A 19,216-nucleotide genomic window follows, 5' to 3' on the forward strand; every position below is an offset into this window, starting at 1 on the left:
GCTCCTACACAGGGCCCATATATCTCCCTCTTAACGTCATAAATACAACCCTAATGCATCTCCACTGTGCCCCAAGTGTAAGACAGAAACTGGTAGTCTGACACATTGTTTGTGGTACTGTAGGAAAGTACAGCAGTTTTGACAGGTCATAGTTCAGGAAAATTAATAAGATTTTTTTAATATGTTGTGTTGGACTATTTGACATGTAAACTTAGGCTGGTTTCCTCCACTGGCCACCACCGCACCGAGCTGATGACTTTGTCTCTTCACCGGAACCACTGGGCTAGCAGGCTGGTGGCCCCTCTCCTCATCATTGGAGCACTGATTGCCTGCTGCGGTTATGCTGTGGATTATCCCGTGGATACTCCTAGGGTACACATTACGTCTCCTTACACAGACACCCAGCTCCTGGTCACAAGCTAGCACTAGCTCCGTGCTAGCGCTCCATTTGCACTCGGACTGCATTGATATCCTCCGAGAAACTGGTCTACTTCGCTGTCCTCCACAAAAAGGCTCTGGTCGTATGTTCAACTACAACTTTTCAACTCCTGTCTCTATCCCATTCATCCGGTCCTGCTGATGCACTGCAACTTCCTCATTACGTCATCACAACAAACAACAAACACCTATCAGATCTTCGCCCCCTTCCTCAGTCCAAACAACTGAAACTGGCCTTACTCAACACCTGCTCACTCAACAGTAAAAGTCTCATTCTGAACAAATTCACAACTGACAATAACCTGGATCAATCATTGTAATTCATTGTCATTTTAACATTCATTGTAATTCATTGTCATTTTATCATTCATTGTAATTGTACAATATGTTTGTGTTGATTTGTTCTGTACACGTGACATCCATGCACGTCTGTCCGTCCTGGGAGAGGGATCCCTCCTCTGTGGCTCTTCCTGAGGTTTCTTCCACATTTTTTCCCTGTTAAAGGTTTTTTTGTGGGCAATTTTTTCCTCACTCGAACCGAGGGTCTAAGGACAGAGGGTGTCACTCCCTGTACAGATTGTAAAGCCCTCAGAGGCAAATGTTTTTTGTGACTTTGGGCTATAGAAATAAAATTTGATTTGATATCACTCAACTCTGGTCCCACTCCTCTGGTCACTGCCATCATCTACCGCCCTCCAAAACCAAACCCCTCCTTTCTGTCTGACTTTTCTGACTTCCTAACCCAGTTATCTGCCATCTCACCTTCCATTATTGTTCTGGGAGATTTCAACATCCACACTGACACTGACTGCAAATCTGCCACTGAATTCCAGGACCTGCTACACTGTTCCTCTGTCCCAGGGCATCCCCCAGGGTTTGATGCTTGGTCCTCTCCTCTTCATACTTTACCTGCTCCCCCTTGGCAACATCACTTGCCACCATGGTCTCCATTTGCACTATTATGCCGATGACGTCACCAAATCCATCACCTCCGCCACTCACTCCATTCTCTCCAACTACCTCACCGACATCAAATCCTGGATGCAGACCAACTTCCTTAAACTCAACTGTGAAAAATCAGACCTGATCATCGGCCCCAAATCCCTCCCTCCCTGTGTTTTTAGTTAACTGTTTTATTTTGTTTTGCTGATTTGATGTTCTTTTTATGTACAGTGTCTCTAAGTATCTAGAAAAGCGCTTTTAAATAAAATGTATTATTATTATTATTTCTGTATACCTTTATTTTACTAATTTATTTAAAATGTATTCTTGTATAGGATGTGACTCCTGAATTTCTTGCCTGTATGAACTTGAATTTGGATTTGAATATGTACGTTGTTATTTGTTCTTGTCTTACCTGTTGAAAAACGAATAAACATATATCCAAAAAAAAAAAAAAACCCAAAAAATCCCAAAAAACCCAAACCCCAGCTCCATCAATTAATTCATTATAATGACCACAGAATAAGATGAATCCAAAAAATTAAAAAAGTTTTTTTGATAAGTATTTCATCTTCAAATAATTTACCATAAAATCTTAACATTCCGAATTTTGAAAATATCTGAACAATTTTGCCTGTATGAGCACAAAACAAACAGTGTACAGCAGTAAGCAGCTCTGTGATTCATTACTTAGGTGTGCTGAGCTAAATGCTAATATCAACATGCTACCTTGACAATGTTTAAAAAGGGATAGCTCTGCTTACTGCACTTGCTGGTCCACTGCTGCCTTCATCTATTACTTTGTTTATGTTATTGTGTATTTGTGTGTAATTATGAAAGTGTTTGCTATTCAGAATGAAAAGTAATAGGTCATCGTCAATGGTCAAGGAGTTTGACAAATGCTAAAAAAATCTATGTGTGTACCTCATACTGATCAAGACATCTCCATTCCTGAAGATGAAGAGCAGAATGTTGTCCTGTGTAACATCATGGAAATTTGCATTTTTCTCATTGGCAAAGAAAAGGTCCGGTTTCCATAAACACTGGAACATGTTGGGGTCAACCGTCAGTGCTTCACTCTTAAAGTCAGTCGGGAGTCGTAGGCGAGGGTCATTCCATCTCTGACGAAGAAATATGTTCACTCTGTAGTCCTGTAGAGAGAGACATATGTATGTATAAGTGTCACTATGTCTGTTGCTGCTCCTGATAATTATTCTGCTCCTATTTCCAGCACTAGTGCCATTAATACACAAATTTTATATTACCAATAATATTACCATGTTGTGTATTGAACAGTGTTGTATCTGGTAATAGCTGTGTTATACAGAGGCAAATTCAAAATTCAATATAAATAATAATATAATAATAATAATAATAATAATATCAAGTGTAATGATGTGTATAGGTGTCACCATAGTGGTCTCCTGGATGGACCCAAAGCTATTAATGAAGATGTTCACCCTGGACTCAACTGGGATACCTGAAATAAAACACACACACACGCAGACAAATAAAACAGACCTTAATCAATGAGACCACACATCCCTACAGCTTGACATTCAACATGCTGTTCTCTTTTCTGCCACCAAGAATTGTGCTTCCTCATCACTACACTCTGCATGCAGAATGCAGTGAGGTGTCAGAAAGCAGTAATGCTTGTTCATATCAAGTCAGGGAACTTCTCATTATAAATGTCATTATTTACACACAACATATATAATTACATATACACTGCTTGTCACTACTTATATTCATATTGACTTGGTCAGACAATGTTAAAGTAATTTAATATAGATTTGATCGGCATCTGAACATGACTGCTGGTTAGCATAGTATTTATAAGTCATACCCAACACTGTCCATCTGACAAGAGAAACAGAAAAACATGTAAGTGAGAATTGTGCTGTATAGCAGGGAAGTTAAGAAGACAACCTTCTATAACTTTCTCTATGGATATTTTTAGAAATATAATAGTTTATAAATTTCTTTCTCTCTTTATTTGTATTATGAAACAGACATACAACAGACATACAAAAGTCTGTACACAGATACTCCCCAGTTTTACAATGAACATATGCATCTATGGGTTTATCATCCAGAAAATTCAGACATAAACCTTAAGAACCTCATGAGACTTTAGTCTATAAGTTCTTCCCTGCATTGCCTGCAACTGGACGTCTTTTCATAAAAAAGCTGAATATTGATTTATAACTCACCATTATCGTGTATGAATGAAGGCAATTTCATGAAGCTAAACAAAGTGAAGAGTGGTACTTCTCAGAGGCGGCACTCCTGATATAGTAACCCCCTTTTAAAATCCCTGCACTGGTTACCTGTTAGTTTTAGAATTTATTTTAAGATTATCTTATGGATTTTTAAACCGCTGAATGGCCTGGCACCAGCATCTTTTAGACATGCTACAGACGTATGTACCAAGCAGGTTTTATTTACTTTTAACATTGTATTTGTTTCATTGTTGGAGTTTTTATGTTATTTTGGTTAAAATTTTCTGATTTCATACTGGCTTTTATTTCATAATGGTATAGCCTAATTTGATCTATTTTATTTCTGTCTTATCAATTTTGCTAGACTGTCTTCAGTCAAAGCTGTGAAGGCAACCATTGTGTTTGTAGCTTTCCTATTATTATTGATCTACTTTCCGCACTGGTATGGTATAATAGAAAATCGTTATTTTCTGCAAGCTATTTCACTCGTGAAAACTTTCAGAACGAGTCCATCAACCACAGAGACCTTTTTTTTTACTATGATCAACCGTCTCTGATCAACACGACCGTCTGTCCTCCAGTCCTCCGGTTGCCTTGGAGACTACAAAATACGTCATCAACACGCGACGTGACGATCAGAGTGCTCATGATAGACACATACGGACACGGATGGATGGATGCGGACACATTTTGCCAGTATTATACCACAAATATGTTGGCTTGCTGTACCAGTAAACCATAAACAACACCACTGTATCACTGTAAAAGCTGTTGGCTACTTTTGCTAATTCATTAAGCTATTCAACAGCTCCCTCCTCTGGCCAAGGCTGGCTATAGGTCTATGAGTACGCCCATAAAGGGTTCATACGAAAAGACAAATGATTTTTTTTTTATTCAAAATTATTAAATAAATTATTTAGTATTTATTTTGGTCTGTTTATTTAGCCTAAATAGCAACAATGTTGTAGCTATTCTCAGCAATCCATGTGAATATGCTAGAAGACTAGGAACCAGCTATGATTTTGTTGTCATTAAGTTGACTGACGAGACGTGTGGTTTCGGTTTTCGTTTCTTGGTTCATGTGAGGATGAGGCCGTTTAGGATGAGGCCGTTTTGGATGACGGCGTTTCATGTGAGGATGGCGGCGTTTCACGTGAGGATGACAGCGTTTTGGATGATGCCGTTTCATGTGAGGATGACAGCATTTCATGTGAGGATGACAGCGTTTCATGTGAGGATGACAGTGTTTTGGATGATGCCGTTTTGTGTGAGGATGATGCTGTTTTGTGTGAGAATGAGGCTGTTTTGTCTGAAGATGACAAAGGTTTTTCTGAGACTGATGCCTTTTCATCTGAGTCTGACACCTTTTCGTCTGAGTCTGACACCTGAAACTGAGATCTGAGGATGTCCTAAAAATGAACACCATACGGGCTGATGGTTGAAGTTTCATGTCTGAACTGTTTTGCCCTAACAGCCAGTCCAAGCCAAGCCGCCAAACAGGAAGTCGGCCAATATCTCTGCGATGCCTTGATGTATCGTCACAAAACTTGTGTATGGACTCATGACGCCCTTACAACTTGTTACTTTCCACCCTCTGTCTCTCTGCTGCACTTCAGACCTGCTTTCAAAACCCTGCAGAAGGCGTGTACCCACAGCCAGAATTGTCACATGGGCTGTGCAAAGTGCAACTGCACAGGGTCTTTTGCCTCCACAGGGCCTTGCAGCTAACATACTACTACTACTACTACTACTACTAATACTAATACTAATAATAACAATAATAATGTGGAGGGGGCATGATGCATCAGCTGCAGGAGAGAGGTGTGGAGAGGGCTCAGAAGAGCAGTGCCAGGTGAGAGTGATTAGCACACCTGTATCCTGTTGAGCTAATCACTCTCTCCTTTTAACACAGTAGTGTACTGGACCTGGAGGAGAAAGACCAGAGACGACCTGGAGAGAGACACACACGGCTGTCAGCATGAAACAGAGTATGCCTGCGAACAACACCAAATGATGTGTGATTTTGTCATGATCTAGAATAAAAACACCTAAAATGTCATCGCTGTCTGATTGATTCTCTGCTGAAGAACTCACAGTGGCATCAGGCTATGCCACATAGGCACCCAACGTCCTTCAGCAGGAGGAAAAGACAAGAGATGACAGAGACACAGCAACCAATAACTACGCTTGTGTAGCGTGGTGCAGAATGAAGCTGTCCTCCACTACACATTTAATTTAAAGTGATTTATTCTCTTTGTTCTGCAAAGAGTAAAAATATCATAACATTGTCAGTTCGCCACACAGTAACTGTTTATCAGTTGGCAACACAACGGTTTATCCTTCCTATCCACCTCAACAACAATAATCAAAACAACATCAAAACAATAAATATGTTACATCTATATTTCAGACCAGTTTCATTATGTACATTCAATATCTATCTAGCACTTGCTCGTGGTAACTAGGCAACCAGTGCCAACTGCCGATGCTTTTGGTATGTTAAATTCACTAAACAAGTAACGTTCACAAGCATCCTTATCATTAAAATCTAACCACGAACACAAACCACTACATATACATCACGATATATTCATCCATTAATTACTAATTTCCAACTCTCCCTTCCTACCTGCAAAGAGCAAAAATATCATAACATTGTCAGTTCACCACAGAGTAACTGTTTATCAGTTGGCAACACAACGGTTTTATCCTTAGTGTGATCTCATTCTCGTTCTTGTATTCCCGCGAGATTTCCCATGTCCCTGCAAACACAATGTAGCGAACGTGCCCTCTGCTGGTAGACGTCAGACAATGCATAACTGACGGATAACGCTACATTTTTCCAATCAATAACCCCTTAAAACCCTAAAACCAACCTCTCACCTCAACAGAACACCCAGAAAATTATCACCACACTCCGAACTAAATGAAATGTTAATTAAATAATAATAATAAAGGTATGTTACCCCACTGATGAGTCTGTATGCCACACTTGCACAAATGCTGACAGAGGTTGCTGTGATAAACCACTGGACTCCAGTTCTAGGCAGAGAGACAGACCCAGCTACTGGAGGTGATGGTGAATCGTGATAAGCCCCCTCGCTCGTCGGACTCATGCTTCATAAGATGTCAGCACACAATGACCCACAAATATTTCTGGAGATGTTCGAGGCAACGGCGATGGTATGCGGCTGGCCGGGGTCGGAGTATCGGTGACAATGGGCCGATCCATATCGGTCGATCTATTCAGTATAATTCTATGCTGTGCGCTGTGAGTGACATCATACGCAAGCGATACAGCGTGCAGAGCTCAGCTATCTGGAGCTACTACACATTATCTCAGCCAGCAAGCTCCACGGCTACGTGCAACATCTGTAAAGTTAATGTTCTGAGGGGCGGTACTAAAACGTCTGGTTATAATACAGCAAACCTCATAAAACACTTGAGAGAGCATGTGGAGTTCGTTGAACAGAATAAACAAAAAGAAGGCGGCATGAAGCAGCTAACCTTAAAGGAAATGAAGGAAAGAGGAGACAAATTTTCAATGAACAGTGTGCAGGCAACCAAAATCACCGAAAGGATTTTGAACTTTATCGTCATGGATGGGCAACCGCTGTCGGTTGTTGGAGACAAGGGATTTCGGCTGCTAATTAGCCACCTGGAGCCACGGTATGACATGGTAAGCTGAAAATATTTGTCCGAGATGGCTGGTAAAGTGTCCAAACACATATTGGAGAGGATAAACGACGTCAAAGCTCTGAGTTTCACGACAGATATCTGGAGCTCTGACGTTTCCCCCGTGTCACTTTTGAGTTTAACAGCACACTGGCTGGATGAGAGTTTCGATGTGAGAGTGCAAAAAACTTCCGTGGGTCACACATCAGTGACGCGATTGCAGCTACCCTAAAAGAAATGCTTGATAAGTGGCAAATTCCTTTGAATAAAGTCCATGTCATTCTGAGGGACAACGCGAGCAACATGCGAAAGGTGATGGACAGCATGAGAGTGCGTAGTTTAGGCTGCGTTGCACATACAGTGCATCTCGTTGTTATCGAGGGACTTCTATCACAGCGTGCTGTGAGTGATGCCGTTTCAAGTGCGAGACAGATTGTTGGACACTTCAAACATTCCTCGCTAGCTTATTCACGGCTGCAAGATATCCAGCTTTAAAAGAACCTACAACCAAAACGCCTGCAGCAAGACGTCAAAACCAGGTGGAATAGCACCTACTTCATGATCAGAATGAACAGAAGTGAGCACTGTCTGCTTATACTGCTGACCATGACCTGCCCACAACACTCATGGCAAACCAGTGGGCCTTGCTTGAAAAAACAACAAACTGTCTAGAACCGTTTGAGGAGTTTACAAGGAAGGTGAGCTCAGCCACATCCTCCACTGCTGATGTTGTCCCAAGTGTCACCGTTCTGAAACGTCTCCTCTCTATGGAAACCGAGGCTGACTCTGGGATTAAAACCATGAAAAGGATGCTCTTAGAAGCTATTGACAAGCGCTTTAGCACCGTGGAAGACGAACCTCTGTATGTACTTTCCACACTGCTGGACCCAAGACACAAGGACAGGTGAGACTGTAAACTTTTTGTAAGTTATTTCACTTCACTTTCAAGATTATTTGACCTTACTAGAACATGTAACATATAAATATTATACAGACATTATAGATGTTATATACAGTAATAACATATTTGAAGTTTAAAGCAAGCATACATGCATATGTGTTTTTTTTTTGTTTTTTTATTTCAAGAAGTATTAGTTTGCTGAATTTATAACTGAACCCAACATGTTTTATTTTTTCAGATTTTTCACCAGTGCAGACTCTGCCAACCGTGGGAAAGATGCACTGGCTAAGGAGCTGGAGGAAGATGTGAGGACCACCACTGCTGATGGAGCATCAACGGCTTTGGAGCCACCAGGAAAGGCCCCCCGAGTGGAAACAGCAGCAGCAACTCCAAGCAGAAGCAGCAGCAGCGGCTTTTGAAAGTCTACCATCCAAGCTAGTGAAGTTATTGTTTTCTCAATTTCAGCTCCTTTATTATTAGGGCCCGAGCACGGCACGCTGGGGCGAGGCCCTATTGGATTTGGAACGCTGAACGACGTTTAAAAGTAAATCGCATTTCCGACGGCCCATATCCCCCCGAAAACTCACGAAAATTTGCCTACCACCCCTATATCGGGTGTAAAATTACGCATTTTGGGGGTCTCGCACATGGACGTACGCATATGGCTCTACAATTTTTGTCAAATTTGGACTTTTCGTGTTTTTGGGGTCATTTCCAGGAGTCGCATTTGAACAAACTCCTCGTAGGGATTTTATCTGATGTGCTTGAAACTTGGTGTGTGTGGTTCTCAAGACCTCGACAACGAAAAGATATAAAAAACACAACTTTTCATTAGAGGGTGTGGCCGTGACAGTGCATCAAAGTCAACGGTGCCGATTTTTTTCGGAAAAAAGTGAGACTCCGATGACTTTTGGGCTGATTTTCAGGCAAAAGTGTTGGGCTATCATATACTTCCTCAGACCTGTCTGACACTTCTTGTGGTTGTTAAGACCAATATTATGCACAATTCGGCTGCATAATTAATTAGGGGGCGGGGCAAAAGCGCTCTATAGCGCCCCCTTCAACTTTTCTTTGGAACAGCCCCGCCACAGTTTTGGACACAGAGTTATGAAACTCAGCCAAAATGTAGAACATGGCAAGATCTACAAAAAAGTCTCTTGGAGCAATGGGCTACACTGGAAGCGAGATATTTAAGAATGAAAATCACCATTTTTGCTGTTTTGGGCTGTTTAATAAAGGGTCATGTTTGAACAAACTCCTCCTAGGGATGCCGTAGGCACTCGTCAACTATTGTTCTTCTGAGTGTTTCATGGCATTATTATTCATTTTCCGCCCTATTTCGAACATTAATGCGGTCCACAGCGGTGAGAGGACCCCAACAAATTATATATCAAAACGTGCGTCTTGATCCTGAATCAAGTGCTATTACTTTTCTAAGAGATTCACGTGTTTTTCGCAAATTTATTCGCGAAAAACTGCAAAAAATTTACCATAGGGAATGAATGGGGAGGCCCGAAAAAAATACATTTTCAACAGACATTTTCAACAATGAACTGCTCTGGCATACTTTCACCGAGAGACTTCATTTAAACTTTTAATCTCTTCAGGGATTCACTACCCTCATCGACAGCTTTTCAAGGCTATCAAGGCTTAAAGTTGAGCAGGTTTTTAGTCAAATTTCTGGGTTTATAATGGGTGTGTATGTGGCGGAATGTTTGTGCTAGAGTGGATGACATCATCACCTAGGGGGAGGAGCAGGGAGAAAAATCAGTGAAAAAATAAAACTTTCTCTGAATTGCTCTTAAGGGCATATTTCTTCACTTATCGACACAAAACAAATATGTAGACGTTCAGGAAGGGCACAGGATGCTCCCAGTGATTTCGGTTCAATGATTGGAAATACGGTTTGGCCAGAGATCCCTCCTTTTCGAGGGGTGGTCTCAGCATTTTCTCTCTCTCTCTGTCAGGATTTCCAACTGAAGTTCCAACTGACAACAGGTGCAGAAGCCCAGTGGCGGCCATTTTAGCAGCATTTGAACTTGTCTGTGTAAAATGGCCGACAGAGACAGCAGAGCAGCTAGCGTGTTAGTGCTTCCTGTAAAGACATGCTAACTGCTAACATTAGCTGCCAATGCTTAAAATTAATTAAAATGGTAATTGCTAGTGTGTCAACGCTAGCACTTACCAGCACTAAGAATTAAATACATGATCATTGTTAACATGTTAATGTTAACATGCTAATGCTAATTAACATTAGCCACTAAGTATTAAATACATGTCAATGCTAACATGCTAATGCTAACCTGCTAATGGTAACCTGCTAATGCTTATTAATTAGTATTAGCCACTAAGAATTAAATACATGCTCATTGCTAACATGCTAATGCTAACATGCTTATTTTCAGTCACTAAGAATACATGCTAATGTTAACATGCTAATGATAATTGCTAGCACGTCAGAGACAGCAGAGCAGCTAGCGCGTTAACGCTAGCTGTAAAGACATGCTAACTGGCAACATTAGCGGCCAATGCTAAAATTAATGCAAATGTTAATATACTAATTAACATTAGCCACTAAAAATTAAAGACATGGTTATTGTTAACACGCTAATGTTAATTGCTAGAGCGGGAGCGCTAGCTGCTCCTGTGACTAAATAAACATGTTAAAAATGACTATTTGAGGTGTGCTTTTTGACTACAGACCCCCCGCAATAGCCCACTCGTCACTCTCAAAATTTCTGCGGGAATTTTCTAGTTTATTTTGTTTTACATTGTATTTTGAGTCCCTAATTGCACTGACTGGACCAGTCACACTATATTTTTATGATTAAGATTGTTTTACTGGTACATAATTATTAAATAAATAAATAATTCAGTACATTTATATGTTTATTTGTTTTTAAAAAAAATGGAAAGAAATGTTTAAGCAAGTCTCATGATCCCAGTCTTTTCCCCCCAATGAAACTTACAGTTTGTTACCATAATTCCGCACTGTTTTTCTGTTTCGGTATCGGATCGGTATCGGCCTATACTAAACCTCAGATATCGGTATCGGTATCAGAGGTGAAAAAAGTGGATCGGTGCACCCCTAATCAAAAGGTCCTTGATTGACTGGATTTCTCCACAGAAGACCATCGCCACAGGTTCCGGTGGACCAAGCTGGGACCCGCCGATCGGCCATTCGTTTTCGCCCTTCAGCTGAAAGACGCGGTGACCAGGTGGTTGCAGCCAGGAGATTCCGCTGACGAGGGGAGGCTACTGGAAAAGATCCTCTTGGAGCAGTTCGTGGAGGGGCTCCCAGCTGCCACCTTGGACTGGGTGCACTGCCACCGCCTGGCGGACCTAGCTGTTGCCATCACTCTGGCAAAGGACCATCAGCCAGCCTCTCCCACCTGTCCCACACCGGCACCTCGCAAAAGACCTGCATTGGATCCCCTGCACCACACACCCGCTCGACCCTCTCCTCTCCCCCATACTAATCCTCCTTCTCCTTTCTTTGCTCCCCAGGTTCCAGCCGCTACAAGTGCTGCTCTCGACTTACAGAGGGTTCCACGGCAGGGCAGGAGTGCTGGAGATGTGGACAACCCGGACACTTGTGAGTGCCCACTCACAAGTGTCCGGGTGTGTCCAGCACCCTCCCCCGGTCTAGGAGGGACGTACAGTGTTATGTCTGCTGAAAAGGTGATTGGCTGTAATCTTCTATCCCTCCCACCCCGGTCACAAACTCTTTGAGACACTCCCCTCTGGCAGGAGGCTGCAGTCCATCAGGACCAAAACCTCACGCCACAAGAACAGCTTTTTCCCATTCGCTACTAGACTTATTAACAAGGCCTGGCACCCCCCCTTGACACTGAGTCTCTCCCTCTCCCCATCCAGACCTATTTTTATTTATTCTGTGCCAACTACACCAATTTAAATTCCTTGTAAATGCAAACCTACTTGGCAATAAACTTGATTCTGATTCTATTGAGCATAAAATCAGCTGTTCACAGAATGATGGAAAAAGGCCTTATTGCCTGACTTCTTTATTAGAAAGACAATAGTTTGTATGGCTGACCCCAGAATTCTATGTCTTGCTGTTACCACCATTAACTACTTAGCACTGCTTGCTCTTATTGGTAGTTTTTATTACACTAAACACTAAACACAACACTAAATTTATTGTTTAAGTTTGTTTAGCTGATTTAGGATAATTTTGATGTGCTGAATCCAAAAGTCATATTGGTTTTGCTCAATCAGGTCAACTTTCTGAACTAAGCTACATATTTGTTTTTTTTTTACGTTTTTGTTTACATATACAGATATTTTCACGTCATATGATGCAAAATTCTTTTATATTTCTTGCAATAAATGAAATATGAAGATTTTGCATATGCCAACTTATGACTAATTGTTTTTTTATATATTACAAGAATGAATGAAAAGGCTTCGACTAGAAGATCTTGCAAAAATAAGCCTGACCTATTCTGCTACATCTGCGGTGAATGCATCATTGTTCCGAGCAGGAATCTAGTCATAAGTTTCATAAAGCGTGCTTACCATGCTTATTTTGGTATTAAACTTGGTAACCAGGATAAAGCTTGTGCGCCACACATGGTATGCAAGTCATACACAGAGTATCTGCGTCAGTCGACCAAAGGCAAGGATTGTTGTCTGAAGTTTAGAATTCCCATGGTTTGGAGGGAGCCGACAAACCACTGACTGCTACTTCTGCGCTATTGATGTTACTGATGTGATTGATCCTGAGTTTGAAAACTCAATGAACGAAGTGGTACTGGAAGCATGGAAGGCTTTTTTTCTGGTCGTGAAGAACTTTCTTAGCAACAACAAGGCCAGGAACTATGCAGAACTTGTCACCAATATGCTGACTGCTTTCAAAAACCTTGGATGCAACATGAGCATCAAAATGCATTACTTATTCTCACATATGGATCGGTTTCCTGAGAATCTGGGATCAATGAGTGATGAGCAGGGGAGAGATTCCATCAGGACATAAAAGAGATAGAGACCAGGGGCCTCATGTACAAAGCATGCGTACGCACAAAAAAGGGGCGTACGTCCTTTTTCCACGCTCACGTTCAAATGTATCAAACGTGAAACAATCGTAGAAATGTGCGTGCCCTACGTCAATTTCATAGCTGTCGTACGCACGTTTCTACAGCTATTGTTCCTTTGGCGACACTTAGAGGTGACGCTGGGAAACTGTTAATAATGTGAAAACAAGTAGTCATCAGAGTGATGTGCACATCAGAGACACACTTATGAACAATTAACCCCCCCACGTGTTTGCAGTTATATGGGTGGATATAAAAGCATGCGCAATGTGATGAAGAAAATGGTATTAACAAAAGTTGTTAGAGGACCTGCAATCCGCCGTGAGCGATTTAAGCAATGCAAGGATTTACTTGCAAACAATGATAATTGGCTCATAAGGCGATTTTGGTTACCAAGGCCAGTGTTACTGGAGATGTGCGCAGAGCTGCGGCCGGCCCTAGAGCGCAACGGGGGCCGGCTGCCTGACTACGCTGGGGTTCCTGGCAACAGGGGCATTCCAGTGGGAGCTGGCCGATCGGTCAGGAGTGTGCCAGTTAACCCTGAGCCGAGCCATGCCAGCTGTGTGGGACGGAATCATCCGAATGTCTTCCTGGTACATCAGATTCCCGTACAATGCTGTTGAACAGGCCGACATTAAAGCGCAATTTGCAGCGAGAGCCGGTTTCCCTGATGTAATCGGAGCTATTGACTGCACACACATTGCTATAAAATCACAGGATGAATTTGTTTATGTTAGCAGGAAACATTTTCATTCCATCAATGCGCAAATGCAACTAACTAACATCGTGGCAAGGTAGCCTGGTTCAACGCACGACTCATTCATTCTGACCAACAGCATGGTTGGGAACAGGCTGGAGGCTGGCACGGTGCGCGATTGGTGGCTTCTATCCCTTTAATTGTCCCGTAACGCTGGTTTACATACGGGACAATTAAAGGAATAAACTTTTTTACTTACCCAGAAGCCACCCATCGCGCACCGTGCCAGTGTGCTAATGCACATTTGGGCATGTGGCATTCAAATATCATGTTTTTGGTTTTCTTTATTTTCTGCTGGTGAAATTAGAGCTGCAGAGCTTTCTAACAAGCCCCTGATTGTCTCCCTGTGTTCAGTATTCTTGTCAGTAAAAGCGGGCGTAAAATGTCAGCCGCAGCGCCACACCTGTCCACACCTGTGTGTGCACTGCTCGGATCCCACGGCATTTCTAGCCTCACACACACACTACCACTCATGTCTTTTTTTGGTCAAATTTATCCCTGTTTACAGGGCACCAAACAGAATCTCCACTTCATTTACTAGAATATTTAGCTCAGACTCTGTGAAATTTAGTTTCTTTCCTTTGTTTATCGCGTTATCTGATCGGAGAAGAGGTGAATCTCAGGTCCAGGGCCTATTTAAATAGATTTGCATATGTAAATAGGGGCGTGGAGTTGCACGTGCGCTCAATTCCACGTTGATTGGCATGTACAAAAGAAACGTGCTTGGATCCATGCGAACGCACACTTTGATACATCTGAATATTTTTATGCGTACGACAGTTTCCGGGTTCTGGCGTACGGCAAGTTTTAGTAGGAAATCCACGCAAGTATTCGTACATGAGGCCCCAGGTATCAGGGACGCTGGGATGCAGTCATGATGGCTGATTACTGTGGGACTCTGAAGAGAGACGTCCCTGCTGCTGAGCATTCGAGGGGTTCGAAGAAACAGAAGTACATGCCCTGAATTTTGCACAATGACGACCTAATGTTCAATTTCAATGTATTTACCTTTATCAATGTCTATTATTCAATTTACAGAAATTGAAGTTTTGTAACATTTAATTGATACATTCTGGGTTTTTTTCTTCCTTCTTTTCCTAAAACATTTTTTGGATGAGAAATTGTAACAAAAATCAACTGATAATTTCAATCAATTTAGTCAGAAGATTGGATTTTTCAAAATCAAATTAGCATAAAAACCTGACCTGATTGAGAAAAATGGATGTCATTTTTGGATTCAGCGGTGCAAAATGGTTCTAATTCAGTTGAAAAAACATAGACAACTTACAAAAATATTTTTTTTGTAACCCAGTGTAATTTCTGCAAATTTCAGCAAAAGGACATTGTCATTCTGGATGAGCGCACATAAACATACTAGTTGATCCTTTGTGTCCGCTGTCTTTCTAAGAAGACATTGTTTGTCATCACTTACCTGTACAGTTTATAGCATTACCTTGAAAGTTAGGCCTTATTCTTGGGTCATAACTGACCATGAGACGGTTCAAGATGTTGGAGGTGGAGTTTGCTGGAACCTGCGCCAGATCTTCTGGGGACAACTGGCTGTTAAATAGGATATTAATAGACATGAAAAAGTGAACACCAAAATCTAAAACACAAAAATCTTTAGCCATAAGTCTGTATCATTGTATTTAACAGACTTAAAACACAATATATTTTCATAAGTAAGTATTTTTTAGTATTTATATACAAGCTTAGTAGATTTTGATGGGTAGGGATAATGTTGTGGCATATGTGTTGTCACATTTTTTGTTTTTTTATGTGTGGGAAAACTAGAATAATCACTAATTTATGCTATATAAAGTAACAAAGTTATTAAGTTAATAATGACTTGGCAACACCATAGAATCAGAGACCAATAATCAAATTGTATAAATAGTCTTAAAAGGAGATGTTCACTAAGAAAATGCTTACTATTTTACATTTAAAATACTCTTCTGCTGACCTTGCTTGAGTGCAGACGCTTCACTCTTTTGCTCTCTGCTTTACTCTGCTTTACTGTTTTTTCTATTATTGTAATCCTTTCCTTTTGCAAACAATTTTTTGGAAAGCGGATCCTGGATACCTATATCACTGGGAGTTTAGTTACCGAAGACTGCCACTTTTATTATTTTAATATTTTAATCAGTTTTATTTTGTGAGCGTGGCCTATCAGCAGCACAAGCCTGCACATCGTGACTGGGACTGAGGAGCTCAGCTAACAAAAGCTAATTAGCAGCAAGATGCCCCCCTTTCCACGGATGATTACCACAAACTGCTCCAGAAGATAGCAGTACTGGAAACTAAAATTCATCGGCTCGAAGTGGAACGTGGAGGGTAAATGGACATATGGGATGAAACCCTCTGCCCAATGTCCCAAATAGTGAGAAAAAGCAGGCTAACAGAAAGCTAATTAGCACCACAAAGATGAGCAGGAGCAAGGTGTAAATGCCACTAATCAACAACCCTTTCTGGAACTCTCTTGTGCAAAGCCAGGCATCACAATTGCCCTCCCTCAGATATGGGGAAGACGGTTAACAGGCAGAACCCAGCCACCGAGACTCATGATGACACTGAGTAGCCTGCACTGCCATCAAACAGGAATGCATCTTCAACCCTGGCTACCAGGAGAAAACAACCATGGACTGGGAAGTACAGACAAAACAAAGAGCAAATTGCCCCAAGACACAGAGATGCACAGGCCCCAGGTGACTCCTCTCTGCCCGACGCTTCAACACTTTCTACGCCCCTGTGGGATTGACCACGAACACCTACCCCCAGCGCCATGACTCAACTCCACCACCAGGAAGAGATCCCATACAGCGTTGACCCCAGCAAGGGTGAGAGAACCCTCCAGATAGATTAAGTCCACCACGCAAGCCACGGGTGTTCCCGATAACAATCTCCGGAGGCTGCTGAGGAAGCTGCGCACACGAAGCTGACGGATGTCCCTGACCAGACAATCGTTAACACCTCCTCCAACAAGCAGCGGTCCCCACCTGCCTGAAGACGGGCCACAATCACCCATCGCCCAAAACCTCCACATGACAGGCCTGAATGACTATCGGCCGGTTTGCCCTCAAACCGATAGTCACATGAAGTGCTTCGGAGAGACTGGTGATGGCCCACATAATAGACGGCATGCGACGGTCACTGTGGACCCAACACAAGTATGCGACAGAAAAAATCGATCCAGAGGAATTCCATTTGCCTCTGTGGTCCACACAGCCCTCACCGGCACCTTAGAGAAAAAGACTACTTATGTTCGTCCTGCGCTCTTTGTGGCTTCACGTCTGCATTTCAACACCATCAGACGGCAGACGCTGGGTTTCGGAAACAAGACGGACCGAAAAAAAAGGAGGGGAAAACGTGAAGGGCTCGGGCTTCTCACCGACCTCTGCAACTGGGTTCTCGGACTTCATTACAAAAAAGGACGTCAGGTCTGTTTAAGACTCCATGATGGTCTCCTCCTCCTCCATCCCATCACCCTCAGCCACAGGCTCTCCCCCAGGCGTTGTGTGACTTGACCCCCTCTGTTCACTCTGATCACACATCGACTGCTCAGCGAGACATCCGAGCTGTCTATATGAGTTTTTGCAGAGATACAGCTGAGCTGTGTTGGACGAATCGCAACAACGACGAGTCGAACTACAGGCAGGAAGTGGAACACCTGGGGGTTGGTGAAGAAAAACAACCTCTGCAGTCACGTGAAAAAGACCAAGAGATATCGTGGACGTCAGAAGGGCAAGACTCTCCCCCATGCCAACCTGCACATCGGAGGAAAGCGTGGAATGGGTCTCCAGCTTCAGGTACCTGGGTGCGAACATCGGCAAACGCTCACCGAGCCACCAACACCACCTCCTATCTGGTTAGGAAGGCACACAGCGCCTCTAACTTCATCAGGGGAGGCTGCGGTGGCGCTGACTGGGGAGCTTCAGGTCCTACCTTCGGTCTAACAGATGTGTGGATGAGAAAGCTGAGGTCATGTGCACCAAATTGGATCCAACAGTGGGCAACGCAACTGCTAGGCAGAGAGAAGAAGCGCTGCTACAGAGGGTGGTTAAAGCTGCACAGAGGACGGTGGGATGCAGCCTAACCCACACACCACGGACATTTACACCTCCAGATGCAGGAAAGGGCCTCCCGCATCCATGAGGAGCGCCCACGGTCAACGACCGCACAAGGCGGACCTCTGTTTGCCCCTCTCCCCTCGGGCAGGAGGCTGCGGAGATTAAGAGCAGGACCACCAGACTGAGAAAGTTTCTGTCTTCTCCCAGAACTGTGAGACGGTTGAACTCTGGAAGGACCCCTGTAGCCCCTGCCCCTTATCCCCGAACCCCAACCTCCACCCCCCCCACCCCCCCCATCTGGACCCCCCACCACAGATGCACAGACAATAATACAAAATACTTTGCACTACAATTACTTGCACAATGCAGTTGTTTGCACAACCTGGACACTTGCACATCTCACTACCTCACCATGGTGTTATACTGTTGTTGTTTTTCTATTTATTGTATATACTTTCTTAAATTTAAATTTGCCTTTACTTTTTATATTTTATGTTCTATATATATATATATGTATATATATATTTTATTTCATATTTTATTTTATATTTGATATTGGGCTGCTCCAGGACCAGGGGAAACCAATTTCGTTCCATCCCATGTTTACATGTGTTGCAATGACAAATAAAACTCCTTGAATCCTTGAATCCTTGAATATATACATAGACGCCGCATTGAGCGGGTTGGTCGTTGGTCGTGATACGTAAACGGCGCCGCCGTATTGGTTCGGGCAGATCTGCCCGTAAACTAATACAAGGAAATGGACTGAACTTCATAAAGCGCCTTTCTACAAAGTTCTTTAAGTTAATGTCTCTTATACACCCATTCACACACACACTAATATATCTGGGAAACAAACAGGCACCAAAAACAACGTATGTAACTTTTAAAGTGATGATTATAAATGTTTACTCCTTATGTAAGCACCAAACCAACGTATGTATTTTTCTAATGCTGAGTGTTTACAGCTACTAATGTGTGTAACACTGTTACTGTGATGATAAATATTGAAATATTTATATTTAACATTTAATCTGTGTCTATAATAACCTGATCCTGAAATGTAGATGTGATATGAGGCTTTCTGAATAAAGAGGACTAACGTGTACATACATACACATACATACACATACATACACACACACACACACACACAC

General features: G+C 42.4%; 1 protein-coding gene across 1 annotated transcript in view; it reads right to left on the reverse strand.

Moving 5' to 3' along the window:
- LOC104939019 (glycine receptor subunit beta) overlaps positions 1-19,216 on the reverse strand; it is a 50,491-nt gene that overhangs the window by 11,083 nt on the left and 20,192 nt on the right. The window contains 3 exon segments of the mRNA XM_027275438.1: positions 2,305-2,531; positions 2,793-2,860; positions 15,446-15,552. Of these exon segments, the coding sequence (XP_027131239.1) occupies positions 2,305-2,531; positions 2,793-2,860; positions 15,446-15,552 (402 nt within the window).

Source organism: Larimichthys crocea, unplaced genomic scaffold (assembly GCF_000972845.2).
Source record: "Larimichthys crocea isolate SSNF unplaced genomic scaffold, L_crocea_2.0 scaffold131, whole genome shotgun sequence".
Taxonomy (NCBI): domain Eukaryota; kingdom Metazoa; phylum Chordata; class Actinopteri; family Sciaenidae; genus Larimichthys; species Larimichthys crocea.